General features: G+C 43.1%; 2 protein-coding genes across 3 annotated transcripts in view; one reads left to right on the top strand and one right to left on the bottom strand.

The window, feature by feature from the left end:
- The first annotated feature begins 39 nt into the window (after positions 1-39).
- On the top strand, positions 40-2,655 carry LOC142559863 (protein FAM32A-like). 2 transcript variants are annotated; one of them, XM_075671542.1, is made up of 4 exons: positions 40-222; positions 694-838; positions 1,723-1,776; positions 2,254-2,655. In XM_075671542.1, exons 1-4 carry the CDS (start codon positions 158-160, stop codon positions 2,404-2,406), a joined length of 417 nt encoding a protein of 138 aa, XP_075527657.1. In that variant the 5' UTR covers positions 40-157; the 3' UTR covers positions 2,407-2,655. The 2 variants fall into 2 exon arrangements, with proteins under 2 accessions (XP_075527657.1, XP_075527658.1); XM_075671543.1 differs by having other exon boundaries at positions 43-222; positions 2,270-2,655.
- Positions 2,656-6,180: 3,525 nt separating this feature from the next.
- The window catches only part of LOC142559859 (endoplasmic reticulum metallopeptidase 1-like), a 59,577-nt gene continuing 49,140 nt past the window's right edge, over positions 6,181-16,617 (bottom strand). Inside the window, exon 14 of the mRNA XM_075671537.1 lies at positions 6,181-14,227. Coding sequence (XP_075527652.1) covers positions 14,057-14,227 — 171 coding nt within the window. The 3' untranslated portion in view covers positions 6,181-14,056. The remainder of the gene's footprint in view (positions 14,228-16,617) is intronic.

Raw genomic sequence — 16,617 nt, 5'->3', positions numbered from 1 at the left:
AGCGAAGGGGAAGAGCCCGCACTCAGGCAAGCCAAGCAAGGTCCTTAAGCCAAGCCAGCTGGCCAAGCTTCGTTTTCTCCGTTTTGCTCGTGCTTCGGTGCTTCTGCGAGTCGCTGTTTACCACTCCTTCTACTTCTGTATTTAGTAAACCACAACGATGTCTGACTACGACTTGGTGACAAAAGCTCCTCTAAAGCTCAAGAGTCCCTCTGCTATTAAAAAGTAAGCTGACAAGTGATGTCCGTGTCGCGAAAACACCGAGTTGCGATTAGGCGTCTAGTCCGTGTTTGATTTCGAGCAAGTTGTCCGAAACATGTCAGAAATTGACGCTGACAGTACGTGTACCCTTGGCTGATATTGCTCTTGGCCATTTCATGAAATTTGTAATAGTGCAGGCATCGTATGAGGTATTCCAGAAGGACTTCTTCTTGGGCAAGTTGGTGCTTAGATTTTCTATGCATACTTTGTGGCGCAAAATGCGTTTTGCGCGCCACGAAGTATACATAGGACATCGTATGCTTTCGTACGGGCCGGGGCGGAGCGTCTCTTGACCGCTCGTGAACGCGACAAGCGCGAAAGGCATTGCTACGAAATCGCGGTCCAGTATTGCTTTGCGCTCACAGCTGATCGAACAACAGTGTATTTGCATTACACCGAAGTTCTCTCTTTAATGTTTCTTTTTGTCTCCTACAGAAAAAAGAAAAAGGACAAGGATCTCAAGAAGGCTCTGGAACACGTAAACGTGACTTCATCAGAGGGACAACAGAAGCAACCGGTTGTCAAAGAAATACACAGGACCAACGCAGAGAAGGCGTTCTTGAAGATGCAAGAGAAACGGGTAATATATATATATATATATATATATATATATATATATATATATATATATATATATATATATATATATATATATATATATATAATGCTGCAGCACTAACGCTGATAGCTTGTTTGATCTTTCCGCTCTGACGACTATGCTTAATAATCTACAGCGGGAAGTCATCATAGGATTTCGATAGTGCTAAGAAAGAAAGTGCATAGTGAATCCTGCACCAAGTGTTTGCGATGTGCGAGATGAAAACATTGTATGCCACAAGAACTCGTCACCACATCAGATGTGCAACCGTTCTATGTTGCTGCATATATGGCATACCAATCACTGGTGCTGCACTGTAAAACACAATTGGCTGCACTACAATAATACTGCAATGGACTTCGACTATAAGCCACATGTTTTTATTTCATTCATCATATTGTAGTAAATAGCTATGCTTTGTAAATTTTTGTTTGTTTTTAGTCTGCGCTGTCAAAATACTCTAACTAGCTTCTGGCCAAGGAGCCTGATATATTGTAAACAGAAGTTACAGTATACTATCAACATGCCTCTGTGATTACATTATTCAATGAAATAAACAAAAAGTATCTGCATACTGCCTGCTTCACTTGAGAATGGTTGGTCATGACGTACTCTGACACATCAGGCAGTAAGATTCTGTGATAGATTAATGATTTGTTATGAAATTTTATTGCATGAGGCTAGCAAGACCTTTTTTTTTTTTTATGTACTGGCATACTTAACAAGAGGAATAACTTGCTTTCATGAAACAGCGAACTGTCAGGCAATCTGTATAGTGTACCATTTTTGACAAGGCTTCCTTTGACAGCTTAGGCATAAATGTTTGCAACATTGAGCTTATGTGGTGATCAATCTTCCTTTTGCAGCAAATCGAAAGGATCATGGAGAAAGCATCAAAGACCCACAAGCAAAGGGTAGAGGCAAGTGGTGGCCCTTTTTTTTGAACTTTTTTATGTGTGTAACCTACATACTCACTTGATAACTGTTCTGAATGTGACGTGAAGTTCGGTAAGCTGGCGCCCGGGTGAACTTCATGGAAGACGCTTGCAAACTACGAAAGTGTTAACAAGCAGCACATCTTGCCTTTTATGTTTTATCCCTATGTAGGTACCAGTGCACCGACTCTGTTGTCTTGAAATGGCAAATCCAATGCCAGATGACACTTGTCTGAACAGTAGATACCTCTCTTTTGTTTGTTACAAGATAGCATCCTTTCAAGCCAGTTTACAGATCAGGACTTGAATTAGGTATAAAAAGAAATAGCGTATGTGTGTGCATGTGCTCATGCAACAATAAGGACAATGTTTTCACTGTTTATTATACTGCAGGTGTCTTCTCTCTGCTGCATGCACTGAAACCCTGTGGTGCAATTTTTAGATATGCATCAACAAAAACAGTTTTCCCATATTACAGGAATTCAACCGGCACCTGGATTCACTGACAGAGCATTACGACATTCCCAAAGTGAGCTGGACAAAATAAGCATCCTTCGCATACTTCTTGAGAGGACATTTGCTTTCAAGGACATTCGTCAATATGTGCTTTGGTGAACTGCGCTCAACTCGGCGTGCATTGTCTTCTGTCAGATTGCGCAGGTTGATGTATTGTGGTTGTAGTACACATCTGTGTGCACACAATCTTGTCAATTATTGTGGAACCAAAAACTGCCCAGCTGTATAGTATTGGTGAAAAAAAAAAAGCGGACTGTCTCCTGATCACTAAGAATGTCCTCTGTGCTAATGCATATATTACTGCATTATCAATACTACAACAAAAAGTGGGACTCTTCACAACTTGGGAAATAAAAATATTACTATTGTGAAACAAAAATGTTGTGAATGCTTCTATAGCCAAATGGGCAAAATCAAATACTCCAAATATTATGATGCATGATCCGCTAAAGCAGGATGCAGCTGTATGCGATCACTTGCCAAAGCAGCAGGGTCCATGCTGAGACATTCTGTCATTCCGACACAGACACACTACAGTACAATGCATTTCCATGTATGAGTTCATTGCATGTACCAGCAGGTCATTCCATTAACTCTCTATCACCTGTTTCATATTTGCAACACTGCAAAAAAAAAAGAAAAACTTTGCAGATGTATGCCAATCAGAGAAACTGATGCATCAAAGACATACTTCAACGTGTTGTTTTCACTGGCTTTACTCAACAATAAAATAACAAAAACAGAGAAGTTTCGCCACCTATGCGGGTGGCATCGTCAGTACACAAATGGCAACAAATGAGAAATACATACTACTTATATATGATACTGCCATAAACATCCAGCAGGAAGTCATGGTTAGAATTGCATGAAGATTGATTGCGGCGAATGAACCATGATTCCACAAATTTTCTTGGGCCCCATCGGTGTTCCCGTGCTAACATGATTACATTATCAAAATCGGACATGTGTCCCTTTGTTAAACAATGATCCACCAATTCCGTCTTGGCACGTGTGGCATGGGTGGCTTTCATAGCCGCCCCGTCTCGCCAAAGAAGCTGGCACAACAGTCCGGGCAGTTGACCTTGCAGACGACACCACTTTGTTCGTCTGGAGGGCCACCCCTGAACCCCATCAAGGACATAACAAAGTTTTATCTCTCTCTCTCTCTCTCTCTCTGTGCGATCATTTGGATTCGAGAACATGTTTGCCCTGCGCACTGTGTCTGATACATTGCAGACATACGGAATGCACGCAAAGGAAGCCGGCCTTTCAGCCTTTGCTCTTGTGGGGTCTCCGCATGCGGCGTCGCATATCATTGACAAAGCGCTCAGGGTAACTCCGTTTATGCAAAAGAGCGGCAACATTTGTTAATTCTCGCTCCCTCAAAGTTTGCGTTGACGAGAGTGCATCGCAATGGGACAGGAATGTACATACCACGGCATGTTTGTATTCTGTAGGGTGGTGAGAGTCAAAACACGGGAGACTCCCGTTATCGCAAGATTTGCGATATACGGCTTGCTCCACTGAACCTCCTTCGCTCCATCGTACCAGCACATCTAGAAAGGCTAGGCTGCCACTATTCTCCGTCTCGCATGTAAATTGAATGGCATGATGGACGGCATTAAGCACCTCGTGCATGGCATGCAGGTTTTTCAACAATCACAAAGGTGTCATCTACATAGCGACAATACATTTTGACAGGGAAGGGCAAGGACGTCATCACAGCTGTTTCCACATGCTGCGTTAATGGATCAGCCACGATCACAGAAACGGGACTGCCCATCGGGATGCCTTCTATCTGGTGATATATGGTTCCGGCAAATGTGAAATATGTTTGCTTCAAGCAGAACCTAAGCAGAATCATGATGTCGTCGACAGTCAGGAAAGTGCGGCTTTCTAACGTACAGTCATCCTGCAGGCGTTTCTCAATGATATTCATAGCCAATATTATCAGCACATTCATGAACAAGGACTTGACATCATAAGATACCATAACATCGCCATCCCTAAGATGCTGCTGACGTACCATGGTAACAAATTCTTTAGAATTCTTGACCGTGAACGTGCTCCCTTCTGCAAGTGGCTTCAAGATTTCAACCAAAAGCTTAGACAAGTTGTATGTTGGCGACCCAACAACAACAACTGTCGCTATGTACATGACACCTTTGTGATTGTCGAAAAGAAAAACCTGCATGCCAAGCATGAGGTGCTTAATGCTGTCCATCATTCCATCCAATTTACATGTGAAAGGGAGAACAGTGGCAGCCTAGCCTTTCTAGATGTGCTGGTACGACAGAGCAAAGGAGGTTCAGTGGAGACAGCCGTATATCACAAATCTTGCGATAGCGGGAGTGTCCTGTGTTTTGACTCTCACCACCCTACAGAACACAAACATGCCGTGGTATGTACACTCTTGTCAACGCAAACTTTGAGGGAGCATGTTGCCGCTCTTTTGCATAAATGGAGTTACCCTAAGCGCTTTGTCAATGATACGCGACGCCGCATGCAGAGACCCCGCGAGAGCAAGGCCAAAGGGCCGGCTTCCTTTGTGTGCACTCCGTATGTCCGCGGTGTATCAGACGCAGTGCACAGGGCTTTACGGCCTTTGGGTGTTCGAACTGTGTTAAAACCCTCGTACACATTGGCAAACATGTTCCCGAAGCCAAAGGACCGCACACCTCCGGACGAACATAGTGGCGTCGTCTACAAGGCCGACTGCTCGGACTGTAGTGTCAGCTACATTGGCGAAACGGGGCGGCGACGTCGCACTCAACTCAAGGAACACTTAAGGGATGCTACGAAATCCACCTATGCCACACGTGCCAAGACAGAATTGGTGGATCATTGTTTAACAAAGGGACACATGTTCGATTTTGATAATGTAACCACATTAGCATGGGAACACCGATGGAGCCCACGAAAATTTGTGGAATCATGGTTCATCCGTTGCAATCAATCTTCATGCAATTCTAACCGTGGCCCCCTGCCGGATATTTATGGCAGTATTATCCATAAATAGTATGTATTTCTCATTTGTTTCCATTTGTGTAGCGACGACACCACCCGCATAGGTGGCGAAACGTCTATGTTTTTGTTATTTTATTGTTGAGTAAAGCCAGTGAAAACAACACATTGAAGTACGAGTTCCCCTGGCTTTTGGTACATTTTTTCGAATCAAAGACAGCAACGCTGTACAAGAGAGTTCTCGTACACTTCATTGGAAGCACTAAGCGTTTGTTTACTGGCTGTTCTTAGTGATGATTAATCACCGACCCCAGATTCATATTAGCACTTTGGGGCTCCCACATAGTTGCTGGCTGGTGCTTCAGCTGGTAAAGACGATATTACTTGCGCCTTCTTTACAATGAAGGCATTGCTCAAGCGGAAGGGTCGGGGCCGCACTAGACGGCAACCAAGTGAGATGCATTTGTGGCTGTGAATTCAGCACTGCTTGCACAACATGCAAAAGAGTGATTCTGCGGGTATTATCAAGATTAAGATATAAAACAGTAAATGTTAATACTTCTCGCTCATGTTTACACAAATATGGTATGACTTTGCTGCATGGTTAGCCACTTGCAGTTTAGAAGGATCGACATTTGGGCGAGTTGGTACTGGTTGAACGTCTTGAAGGGGCAGCGCAAGACGACGAAAGCAGAAGGCAGGACCTTTCACTGCTGTCCTGTGTGTTCCTGCCTTCTGTCTTCGTCTTCTTGCGCTGCCCCTTCAAGATGTTCACTTGCAGTTTGTTTATTTCATCCATGACGCAAGCATACGAAATGTCAATAAATGTAAACTAGCTTGACTTAAACGCCCTTAAGCATCATGCCGAGTCAATGTTGTGTTCTATGCATACAAGAAATTGAATTCATCTTCCAGAAAGAAAAAAGCCTTTATTTCTCAACAGCTTTGTTACTCTCGTAGTTGCAATCTAAAACCATGGTAGACACTGCATGGCAATTTATGTTCAACCAGCTCAATGCAAACTGGCTACGCTAGGTGCTACGCAGATGCACCATTATTTTTTACCTTTATGTCTGCTGAAGCCTAGTGACCAAGCCACAGCTGAACACTGAACACTTCGACTTACACAAGCAGCAACTACTATGCATTAGTGCAGCCAGCTTAAGTAAGGCTAAGACACATGTTACAGGCTTCTACAGAACTCAAAAGGATGCTAAAGGCAAACATTAGGTCAACTAATGGCTATAGAGCACACTGTCCAATACCTTTAGTGAGCATTCTGTGCCAAAAGAATACTTAGCCAAGAGGAAAATCACAATTGAAGACGGCAGCCATGTCTCTCTGTGAATTCAATTTGCCAGCAAAAAGACAGTGCACATTATTCACAGCACAGGCACATTAAGCTGCACTGATGATCTCAGAGGCCATGCTCTGCCATCATTGGTAAGTTACAGGACAGCACAGAAAGGACACAATGTGCCTCTGGATAGTTCTGACAGTGCAGTGCAAAGAGATAGCGTCAGCAAGATCTTTAGCAAAATGGCCAAGCTGCTTCTTTTCCTTCATATTCAAATTTACTGTAATCTGCCCTAATGAGCAGTGGCTGGCAACTCTTAATTTGTTGCCTGTAATGGACACACACATCAGTGGAAGCTGGTTCCACATTTTACATTACGGTAGTGCCACTTTTCTCCAATGTTTATTATTTAGCAATGTTAACGTATTTCGTTTAATAGTACAATCACTTTCATCATCATGAAGTTTGATAACTTCATCACATCACCTAATCCTCTGCCACCCTCAAATGTGTTTCTCTTTCCTTGGCACCCAATGTTACTCTAGAGAACTCGTTACCAGTCCTATGCACTACATTAACTATCAACACTCACGGTTACTCTAATAGACCACCTGTTATATGTACCATGCATTACATTAACGATCAGCTTAGCCTGACCTAATTTCTGCCTTTAGTGCCCCTTTAAGAACAGCGCTGGGCTTCAAGTTAAAATTTCTAAGCATGCAGACTCTGCATTGTAACAGAGGCATATAGAAGGCACACGCCGTTGTACAATGCAATTGCAACTATGTCACTGGCACAGCATTACAAAACACTATCACAACTCCTTGAATATATCTCTTAGTAGATCACAGACTTCCTTTTGTTGTTTTTGTTGCATTCTAGACAACCACTTAAACACTGAAGCATGACATTTGCAGGGCGGCTTGTGTCAAGCTTCTACACAAAGCCAAGTTTTACTTTTCAGTGAAGTGTTTGTTTAGAAAGTCTGAATGTTGAGGTCAATGATACACAAGCAATAGATCATATTTTTCGCAGCATATGGCTGCCCTCTGGGAATATGAAGTGCTGAAGTTTCATAGCTTCCTCGAGAAACTCAACACACCAGATTTTAGTTGTGTACGAGACCAAACAGGCCAGACAACCCTGCTGCCAACACTACCTCATGACACTTTTGTAGGCCATTGACTAGGCAAGCACTCACTGCATGCATATCAAGTGAAAAAGAAATGTTTTAGTATTGGGATGCTGGTCACACATTCTCTCTGCCCTCAATGTGTCTTACAATACTTTCTTCACTGGTCAAGAAACTCCCACAGAGTTCCATATGGGAGAGACAAAACCTAACTACAAGAGAAATATCAACAGATGGGTGCTGAGTAGTGCTCTACGGCACAAGTCATGTGAAACGATTGCAGTAATGCCAGTAGTAAGTAGGTCGCCACTTAGTTTCAAGTAAAATAATTATGCTTTATTATGTTATTGCATTTACTCATTGCACTGCATACCATATTTTGCCACACTTAATTGGGAAACATTAATGATCTGGCATTAAAATATACACACAAACTGGACTTTCCCGCTGAGTATGTGCTGTTAAAGCATCATGCAAAACAAAGTTAGCTAAGGGCCATGGTAGGAGCCACTATAAGTGCTAATCCATATATCCATAACAAATACACCTTTCACTGGCTTTAGATGTCCATAGCTAAAGTCTGTACAGCTCTAAAGTATAATATGGCATTGTTCAAGTTGGTTTAGATAATAATTTATTATAAAATTGATAAACTGTCAAAGAAAAAAATGTGGGGCTGTATTATGTAATGGCTGTGTTTCTTTGATCCTTTTGTTCCTTATCGTCTGTCTCGCCAAGTGGCTGATCCTAACCATAATGGGAGCGTGGCTTCTTGTGAGCCAATGGCAAAGAGCAGAAAGAATGGAAAATTGAAAGGGTAATTACAAACTATACCTCCAGCCTAAGTAGGCCCCTTATTGGCCAACTGCAACGAAAGTTCACTTTGGCCAAATTGGTAGCACGTGATATACTACTGAAGCAATTTTAGCAAAGCTTCAGGGCTGTTAATTGTCTAATTTTCTTATTACCGGCCTTTGAATAGCACCTAAGCATTGATATATGTAAGTGGCTGTGAGCGGATATGACACAAGGTACAGCATGTCGCCCGAGATGTTTCAGCACCCTGCAGGAAGCTGTGGGTGGTGCCTTATCTTGGAGGTCATGCTGAGAAGTTGGGCATTCTGACTAATGCATCACTTCTGGCGAGCAGTAATGGCAGCATTTTGATGTGGTTAGGATTCTTATGGAACTTCACCTACTTTGCAGTATGTATGTTTGTCCGTATGTGACCTTTTTCACACTAACTTGGGGCATTGGGCAATTGCCATTCGTCAAAAAAAAAAAAATTCAAGGGCCACTTAGTTATTCCTATGTGGATGAATGCGAAAGCACTGTGATTATGTGACTCAAGTGGCCATGTCAGCAGAAGTGCGGCAATGTCTGGTGGTGCCACTGGCGGAGTCGTGCAATTTGAGCGGTCACGTGGTCACGTGACCAATGGTGTTCGTCACAAGGTGCATACCACGCAAGGTCGTGGGCACGACTCCCAACAAAAGTTGTCGGTTCGAGCGTCTAAACTAACTCTACCTTAATTATTGGTGCCTTAATTAACTTTGCCTTAACACCAAAAGTAGTGGGTTCGTCTTGCATCAAAGGTCATGGGTTCAAGTGCCTTAATTAGCTCTATCTTAATTAAGTGAACCTTAATTATCGCCGAAGGGTGTGGGTTCAACTCCCACCAAAAGTCGTGGGTTCAAGTGCCTTAACTAACTTTACCTTAATAAACAGCAAAGGTCATGGGTTCGACTCCCCCAGAGGTCAAGGGTTCGATGGCTTTGGTCATACCAACACAGACAATTACACTGGATTTTTTGCCTCATGGGCTATATAATGCTTTCGCAATAATAATTTTGTGGAACCCACCTCACGATGACTGCTGACAGTAATGCATTTAGCATTCAATCAATATAGCAACACAATGTATTGCCATCGTGGAAACGAGTTATGTATGAGGCTTGTACTTCAGCAGGATTTCTCTTTCATGCTTCTCTAAGAACACTCGGTGTCATCTAGCACCATCGCTGTGAGGTCTGCGCGTGCTCTCCGAAATGCCTGCCACATCGGTGCATGTGAACACTGAGAAATGTGTGATGTGGCAACCAAGCTCCTCTCTCTAGCTTATTTCTTGACATGCTGCACCATCTAGTGGTGCTGCCAAGAAGTTTGTGCATGGCCTCCGAGACAAGAAGAGTGGCACACCAATGCTTGTGAGCTCCGAGATTTGTTCCCTCACTTGCCGCACACTCAGTACCTAGCTACCCAAGTTGGCGTCAAAGGCATTTGTTGAAGAGTGGCACACTTGCTAGTACATACCCAGTGAGCCAACTTGGCATCAAAGAGGTTAATTGAAGACCAGCACAGACAAAATGGCACATACCCAGTGCTCGCAGTCCTTGTCAAAAAGCTTCTTCAGACAGCAGTACCTACACAGTCCCTCATCTACAGTGACCTATGGCAGCGTGAAAGAAGTTCGTTGAAGAGTGGCACGTGTGTACACATTGCCATACTCTTAGTGACTCAAGTTGATCCGATGGTTGATTTCAAACCCTGCTCCCTTAGCACAGCAGCATGATGCACTACCCATTCGTCCACACACTGCCCAGTGACCCAGGTAGGTGGGAAAATTACATAGAAACATACATACATACAAACTACATACATACGTAACCTCCAGAAAGTGTGTGAAGTACCCTAAGAATGCTAATGCATTAAGATCTTTTAAAATTTCTCCTGTGTGGAGAATCAAATCTGTGTCACATGTGTTCATCAAGCACAGCAGCCAGATGCTTCAGCAAGCGGTGCCACAAATGTACTGGGTATATGCCACTTTTCAATAAACCACTTTCAAGCCAGCTTGGGTCACTCAATATGTGTCACTGGGTATGTGCTACTCTTCAATGAAAGCACATTGCACGGGTTATTCAAGCTGAGCAGCCAGATGCTTTAATGTGATGTGCCATGAATTGTCACAGCCAGCAAAGGAATAATGCCCAGTGCTCGCAAGGACTTCATGATGCCACAACCAGATGGCGCTGCATGTCCAGAGGGAAGCGCGAGAGAAAAGTCTAGTGACAGTACACCTCATACACAACACGTTTCGTAGGTGGCAAATAAGGTTTGTCGCTACATTGCATTTAACGTCTACATTTGTTGCAAGCTGGATTCTGTCATTATGTTTTTCAGTATCAGCATCTAAGGCATCTACTTTTGCAAGCCTTTCATGACACATTCATTTGTATTTCATTTGTAAAATTTTCCATGGTGGCTGCCCTATATCTAAACTTGCTAAAACAAGGCTTCTTATGTGGCACAAAACTTCATTGCAGTCGGCCTTTAAGCTTCATCACGTGACTCTGCTACTCCATATAAAGCACTCCCTTATTTGTTACAGAAAGTTACCCCAACAAAAAAAGAAAACATTGAAGACTGTGGCATTAGTGATAGATGTCATGCTCAATCTCAAAACCTGCACCTTCATTAAGCCAGCTTTGTCATGCTGAAGGTCATACCTACAAAACAAGCTTCGCATCTATAGAAGCTTCTGTGGCAAGGCCAAGGAGGGTGTTTTAGTCCGTACCAGCAGTCCCTGTCTTGCTTGCAAATGATACACCAAACCACTAAAAAGTTGTTTTAAAATAAGGATGCGGTAGTGATGGCAGCGTAATGGCCTGTGTCTCCCTGCTTGATGAATGCTTCAGTGCACGGCAGTTTAAGTGCAGTCTGTGACAGTAGGTACCTGTCAGCACTTCATAAATACAGTAAACTGTAAATAAACATCTAAACAATGTTGGTCCACAAGAACAGCACATGCAACTTTGAGATGATGTCTTTTTGTTAATGACATATGATGAATCATGAACAATTTCTCTGGATAAGCAACCCAGATCCCATCCTCTACCCCCGTGTTTTTCGTGAATGACAATGTGACTAGGTTACAGATTATGCAGAACTTTACATGTGTTTCCACACAACCAAGGTCTTTTACACACGTGTAATGATATGTTGCATAGTCCAGGGCTTAAAAAAGGAAGAAAAAAAACACTCATTAAACAGTTCAGTTCACATGGCGCAATGGACTAGAATGTGGCTAATAACAAGCATGGCGTGACGACAACCCATATTGAAGGCACGAGCGCAATTGTATAAGACCTAACACACATGGAGCATGCATATTTAAAATAATGAGAAATTCTCCAAAAAATTCTGCAAAGCATCTTATCTTCAAGCACAATGTTTCAGGAATATAACAAATCGGCCAGTGCAACCCATAATCAACAAGTTCGACAATGATTCCTTCAATGCTGTTTTACCAACTGTGAACACACATTTGTGATATAGCATAAGGGAATATGTGAATGTGAATGCTACCCTGTGCACCTAACAGCTTGGTTTAATGCACTGCTCAAGCATAGACTAGCATAACCACTGGAATTGGTAAGAGACTGTTGGCTTTTAAGGTACATAAAAGAAGTTACAATAAACATAATTACAAAATTTTTAGCTAAGCAAACACAATTTTTTTTAATAATGGAATGCATCATACAAGGCTGTTATATCTTCAGCCAAGCTGATACAGTCTTGGAATGCAATCTTTACTCAAACAAACCTATCCCATCTTGATGTTGATAAAAATTCTGGAAAATTAAGGTTCAGAAAGTTCATCCTCAGATAATGCATTCTGCCATGATTTTAAAAAAATCAGGAACTCTTGTGGAACTCCACAGAGCTTGAAACAGTTTGCTTGAGTTGTGGATAATGTGTCAACAACTGCAGCCTAGAAAAAGTAACGTGTGGTGCTGTGTAAATGATTATGATAAATTTTAACATTGTACACATAGCTTGCACAATGGCATGCTCATAAGCTTAATGTATTTGAAATACAACATTCTGTTCCCAACACACAAAACCAGCACGCTCTTTATGGTGACCCTTGAAATGACATAACTGCATTGCACAAGACCAAAGTCCCAAAAGGGCTGTTTATGTGAAGGGGAAAACCTGTTAATGTCAGAGTCATGCTAATGGCAGTGCACATGCTAATTTGACGAATTTTCTCAACTTTATCAGCTATATTTGCACCTATCGGGCGCTCTTTATCCTTTACGATCCTACAGCTACACGAGTTGTGCATCAAACCTGTTACAGAAATTACTTTTCTGCAATTGCACACTTAACATCAGCCACACACACACAAGTTCAGTCTTGGCGATCAGTCTCACAAATGCACCTGGAATCCCAAACGTTCCGAGAACATTGCACCTTAGTACACAACAGCCGTGCATAGTTTGGCATTGCTTGCACATATAAATGCCCTAGCCTTCCCCACAACACTGCAACCTTGAGAACACATGCACAAACTCTGGCAACGTTTGTTCAAACTTAAGTATGTCCTTCTAAATGGCCAACCAAACAGTAAAAGGTGGTATTGCAAGAAGCAGTGTGAATGTGATGTTGCAAGTTCTTTTTCAAAGAAAAAGCATTGAATGCTGAGGAACAAGATCAATCCCACAGATTCAACAGCAAGGAACTTGCAGCGCTTTTCAGAATAATATGAAATGGTCCCCTCATGATAACAGCTTGGCCAAACAGAACAACCTACAGAATGCAAAGCCTTACGCGACACCCTGGCTAACAAAAGACATGTAAAAAATATTGTTGCGAACACACTGTTCTAAGAGACCTCTCCTTGTAAACTTCAAGAACGAGTTGCAAGTGGAGTTATTTGACTACTGCATCAGGAATTTCAGACTGTTACTTTAAAAATATTTTTTGTTTGCACATTCAAAACACACTGCAGTTAAGCATTTCATTTCAGTTCACCTGAAACTGCAAGATACTGTCACCCAGGATGTTTCACCTTTATGTGCAGTCACATATTAAGTGACTATTCTATATGTTATGCATGATTACTCTGCACATTAGGAGTGTTTATATGTTTTGCAGCACAGCACACTGTCAATGGCAAACTAGAGTGCCGGCGACAAGCTGATGCCCTAAAATCTTTCTCTATACATGCACATTTTTGCCCACTGTAGCAGGTAGTGTTTGCCAAGCAGAGGCCTACTTAGAACAAACAACAAGTGTGCCTTGCAGGTGGCATCATATGCCAGCCCTCTCGACAAGACAACATCCAGTAGCAGAATGTATTCAGGCTCATACCAGCCTGATAATTTAACTCATGGTACAGCTGTGGCACGTTCCACACAAGAAGTGCCCGGTGTTCAAATCTTGTGGACGGCCAATGCGCAGAGTTCCTCGCAGTGGTCGTGCATTTGGAATCTTCAAGATAATGAAAAACGTTATACCAATCTCCACCCCCTAACCCACTGGCCACCCTGTGGAATGCAGCCGCTTCAGAAGACATAGAAGTCTGAGCTTGATGTCCATGCAGTGGCGTGAATCCATTCTGGCAACTCGTTGAGGAAGTTTATGAAGGCTGGCTGCCTGTGCTCAGACTTCTGAAGGCGATATGTGTGGAAAGCGATGTCCACGGCGGACTTGTCTGCTGGGTAGCCATGGGGTAGCTGCCATTACAGAAGCAGAGAGAAATGATGCCATGCATTATAACTGGGTGTGATGGGGCAGTCCAACACAAAAGTACCTTCATTATATCTAATCTTCGTTATAAACATATATTTGTTACACATTAATATAGGCGACAAATGTTCTGAATTCACTTCATTATATCCGACAGTTCATTACATCCATGTTTGTTACACTGAAGTTTGGCTGTATATGAATTTTGTGTTGCAGCTATTGTAATCCTCATCACCAGGCTATTCAATAGAAATCTGCAGTTTGATGGCAACAACTTTGGCTCAGAGCAGGGCCTGTCAGTCGTACCATTTGTGAAACTCCCCACAAGCCATATTTCTCATAATGTGGACACAGTTACTGTAGAAAAGCTCACTGTTGCATCAATTATTAAAAACAAATTTAACTATAGAAGATTGCTTTTCTTTCCATACGTATGAACTGGCAATGTGACACACAAGGGACATGAAAAGAAGCAACAAGTGCTGACTATCAACTGAAATTTAATGAACACGAAAAAAATGTATATATCAAACAAGCTCACAAGGCAACTGTAACAGAAAATGCCATGTCGCCCCTGCAAACTTCTTAATCTCATCTGCCCACTTAACCTTCTGCCGCCCTCTGCTATGCTTCCCATCCCTTGGAATCCAGTCCGTCACCCTTAATGACCATCGGTTATCTTCCCTCCTCATTACATGTCCTGCCCATGCCCATTTCATTTCTTGATTTCAACTAAGATGTCATTAACTCGCGTTTGTTCCCTCACCCAATCTGCTCTTTTCTTATCCCTTAAAGTATATACACATATCATTCTTCTTTCCATAGCTCGTTGCATCGTCCTCAACTTAAGTAGAACCCTTTTCGTAAGCCTCCAGGTTTCTGCTTCATACGTGAGTACTGGTACACTGTAAGTACACTGTACACAGTACACTGTAAGCAAAAGCAAATAAACAAAACTTATGATAGCAACCTTTCTTCCTCTGGTTTTGCCACTTCCAAGCACTTTTTAGCTGGCAATTGAAGCTTCATTTTTGTCACCCACGGGTGGTGCAAGTCCGTTAACACCCATTGAACTATAGTGCCCAGAGTAATGCTCAGCATTCAAAATGGAGTTATGGAACTGGCATGATTGAAGAAGTGTGCGGTTAGGAGCAGTAATGGTACCTTTTTCTCGACATGGATCATTAAGCCTTACAGAGTTTTGGGTTAGCACTTCCTTTGTATATTCTTCTGCAGTAAGCTATAGTAAGCACAGTATAAAATGAAGGCATCTCCTGAGTATATTCTGTTACCCATGTCTTGAGTCAGCCAAACCAATCCTGTAGGCACAGAATGATGCAACAGTACACCAAAGATGAGGATGAAGGTAAGTAACACAACAAAAACTTCAATGAAGGATGTACAGTAGCACCTGATCGTTCATACGTTTCGGAAAAAAAAACACGCGCAAAACGTACTAACCGAAAAAACGTACGATCCGAAGTAAATAAAAAATTTTGGCAGACTCAACTATTGTTGACATCTATTGTAATGCGAAGCGTCGCGCGGATCGTTGCGACACGAAACACCGACGCGTGTCGAGTTGGTGATGCTGCCGCGGGCGGATGCGCGTTTTGTTTTCCTATTCCGTAGTTTTTCTTTTTTTTTTTTAAGAGAGCGACGGGGAAACCGAAACAAAATCGAGCTGGTGGGTGACAACGGATGCTGCCGGAGCGAAAGGGATGCCCACATCGCACAGCAGGGAACGGCCGCGCGTTTGTATTATCGCCTGCTAAAGGCGTGCAGTACGCTACCAATGGCACTACACAACACGCGCTGTAAAACAGATAGGTGAAGATGATTATCGCAATAGGTCTGGCGGCGATAGCTGCGACTGTGGCGTGCGACGACCCGGCCGGAGTTACTGCTGGTACCGAAATAAGGAACTGTGCGCGCCGTCATTTTCAGGCGAGACGGGCGGCTATATATATTGCTCTCGATCGCGCGCGCCTCGCGCCTTTTCTCGTTCACATGGGATCTAGCGGCCGGAAAACGTATACGATCGCAGTCTGCAGCTGGGAACGGCGGCGCGCTTCGGTTATCGCGTATTAAAAGCGTGCGCTGCGCTTCCGACGGCACCACGCGCTCTGAAATAGATAGGCGCAGATACTTATCGCAATTGGATTGGCGGTGATATATCCGCGAATGCCGCGTGCAACGACCCTGGAGAAGATTTGCTGATACCGAAGTGAGAATTGAGTGCACGTCGGCGGCGTCACGTGAGACGGGCGGGCGAATATTGCGGTAAAGCTGCCGCGGCGGGCAGCTATATACTGTTCTCGATCTCGCGCGCCTAGCGAATTTTCTTGTTTTACATGGGATCTAGCGGCCGGAAAAC

Source organism: Dermacentor variabilis, chromosome 10 (genome assembly GCF_050947875.1).
Source record: "Dermacentor variabilis isolate Ectoservices chromosome 10, ASM5094787v1, whole genome shotgun sequence".
Taxonomy (NCBI): domain Eukaryota; kingdom Metazoa; phylum Arthropoda; class Arachnida; order Ixodida; family Ixodidae; genus Dermacentor; species Dermacentor variabilis.
This window is presented reverse-complemented; position numbering and strand designations above follow the sequence as displayed.

What these genes read in the sequence shown, in the direction of transcription:
- LOC142559863 (XM_075671542.1), top strand. Translation starts at nt 158, where the DNA reads ATGTCTGACTACGACTTGGTGACAAAAGCTCCTCTAAAGCTCAAGAGT. An exon ending in TGAAGATGCAAGAGAAACGG is followed by an intron (nt 839 to 1,722) that starts GTAATATATATA and finishes TTCCTTTTGCAG; the next exon opens with CAAATCGAAAGGATCATGGA. An exon ending in CCCACAAGCAAAGGGTAGAG is followed by an intron (nt 1,777 to 2,253) that starts GCAAGTGGTGGC and finishes CAACAAAAACAG; the next exon opens with TTTTCCCATATTACAGGAAT.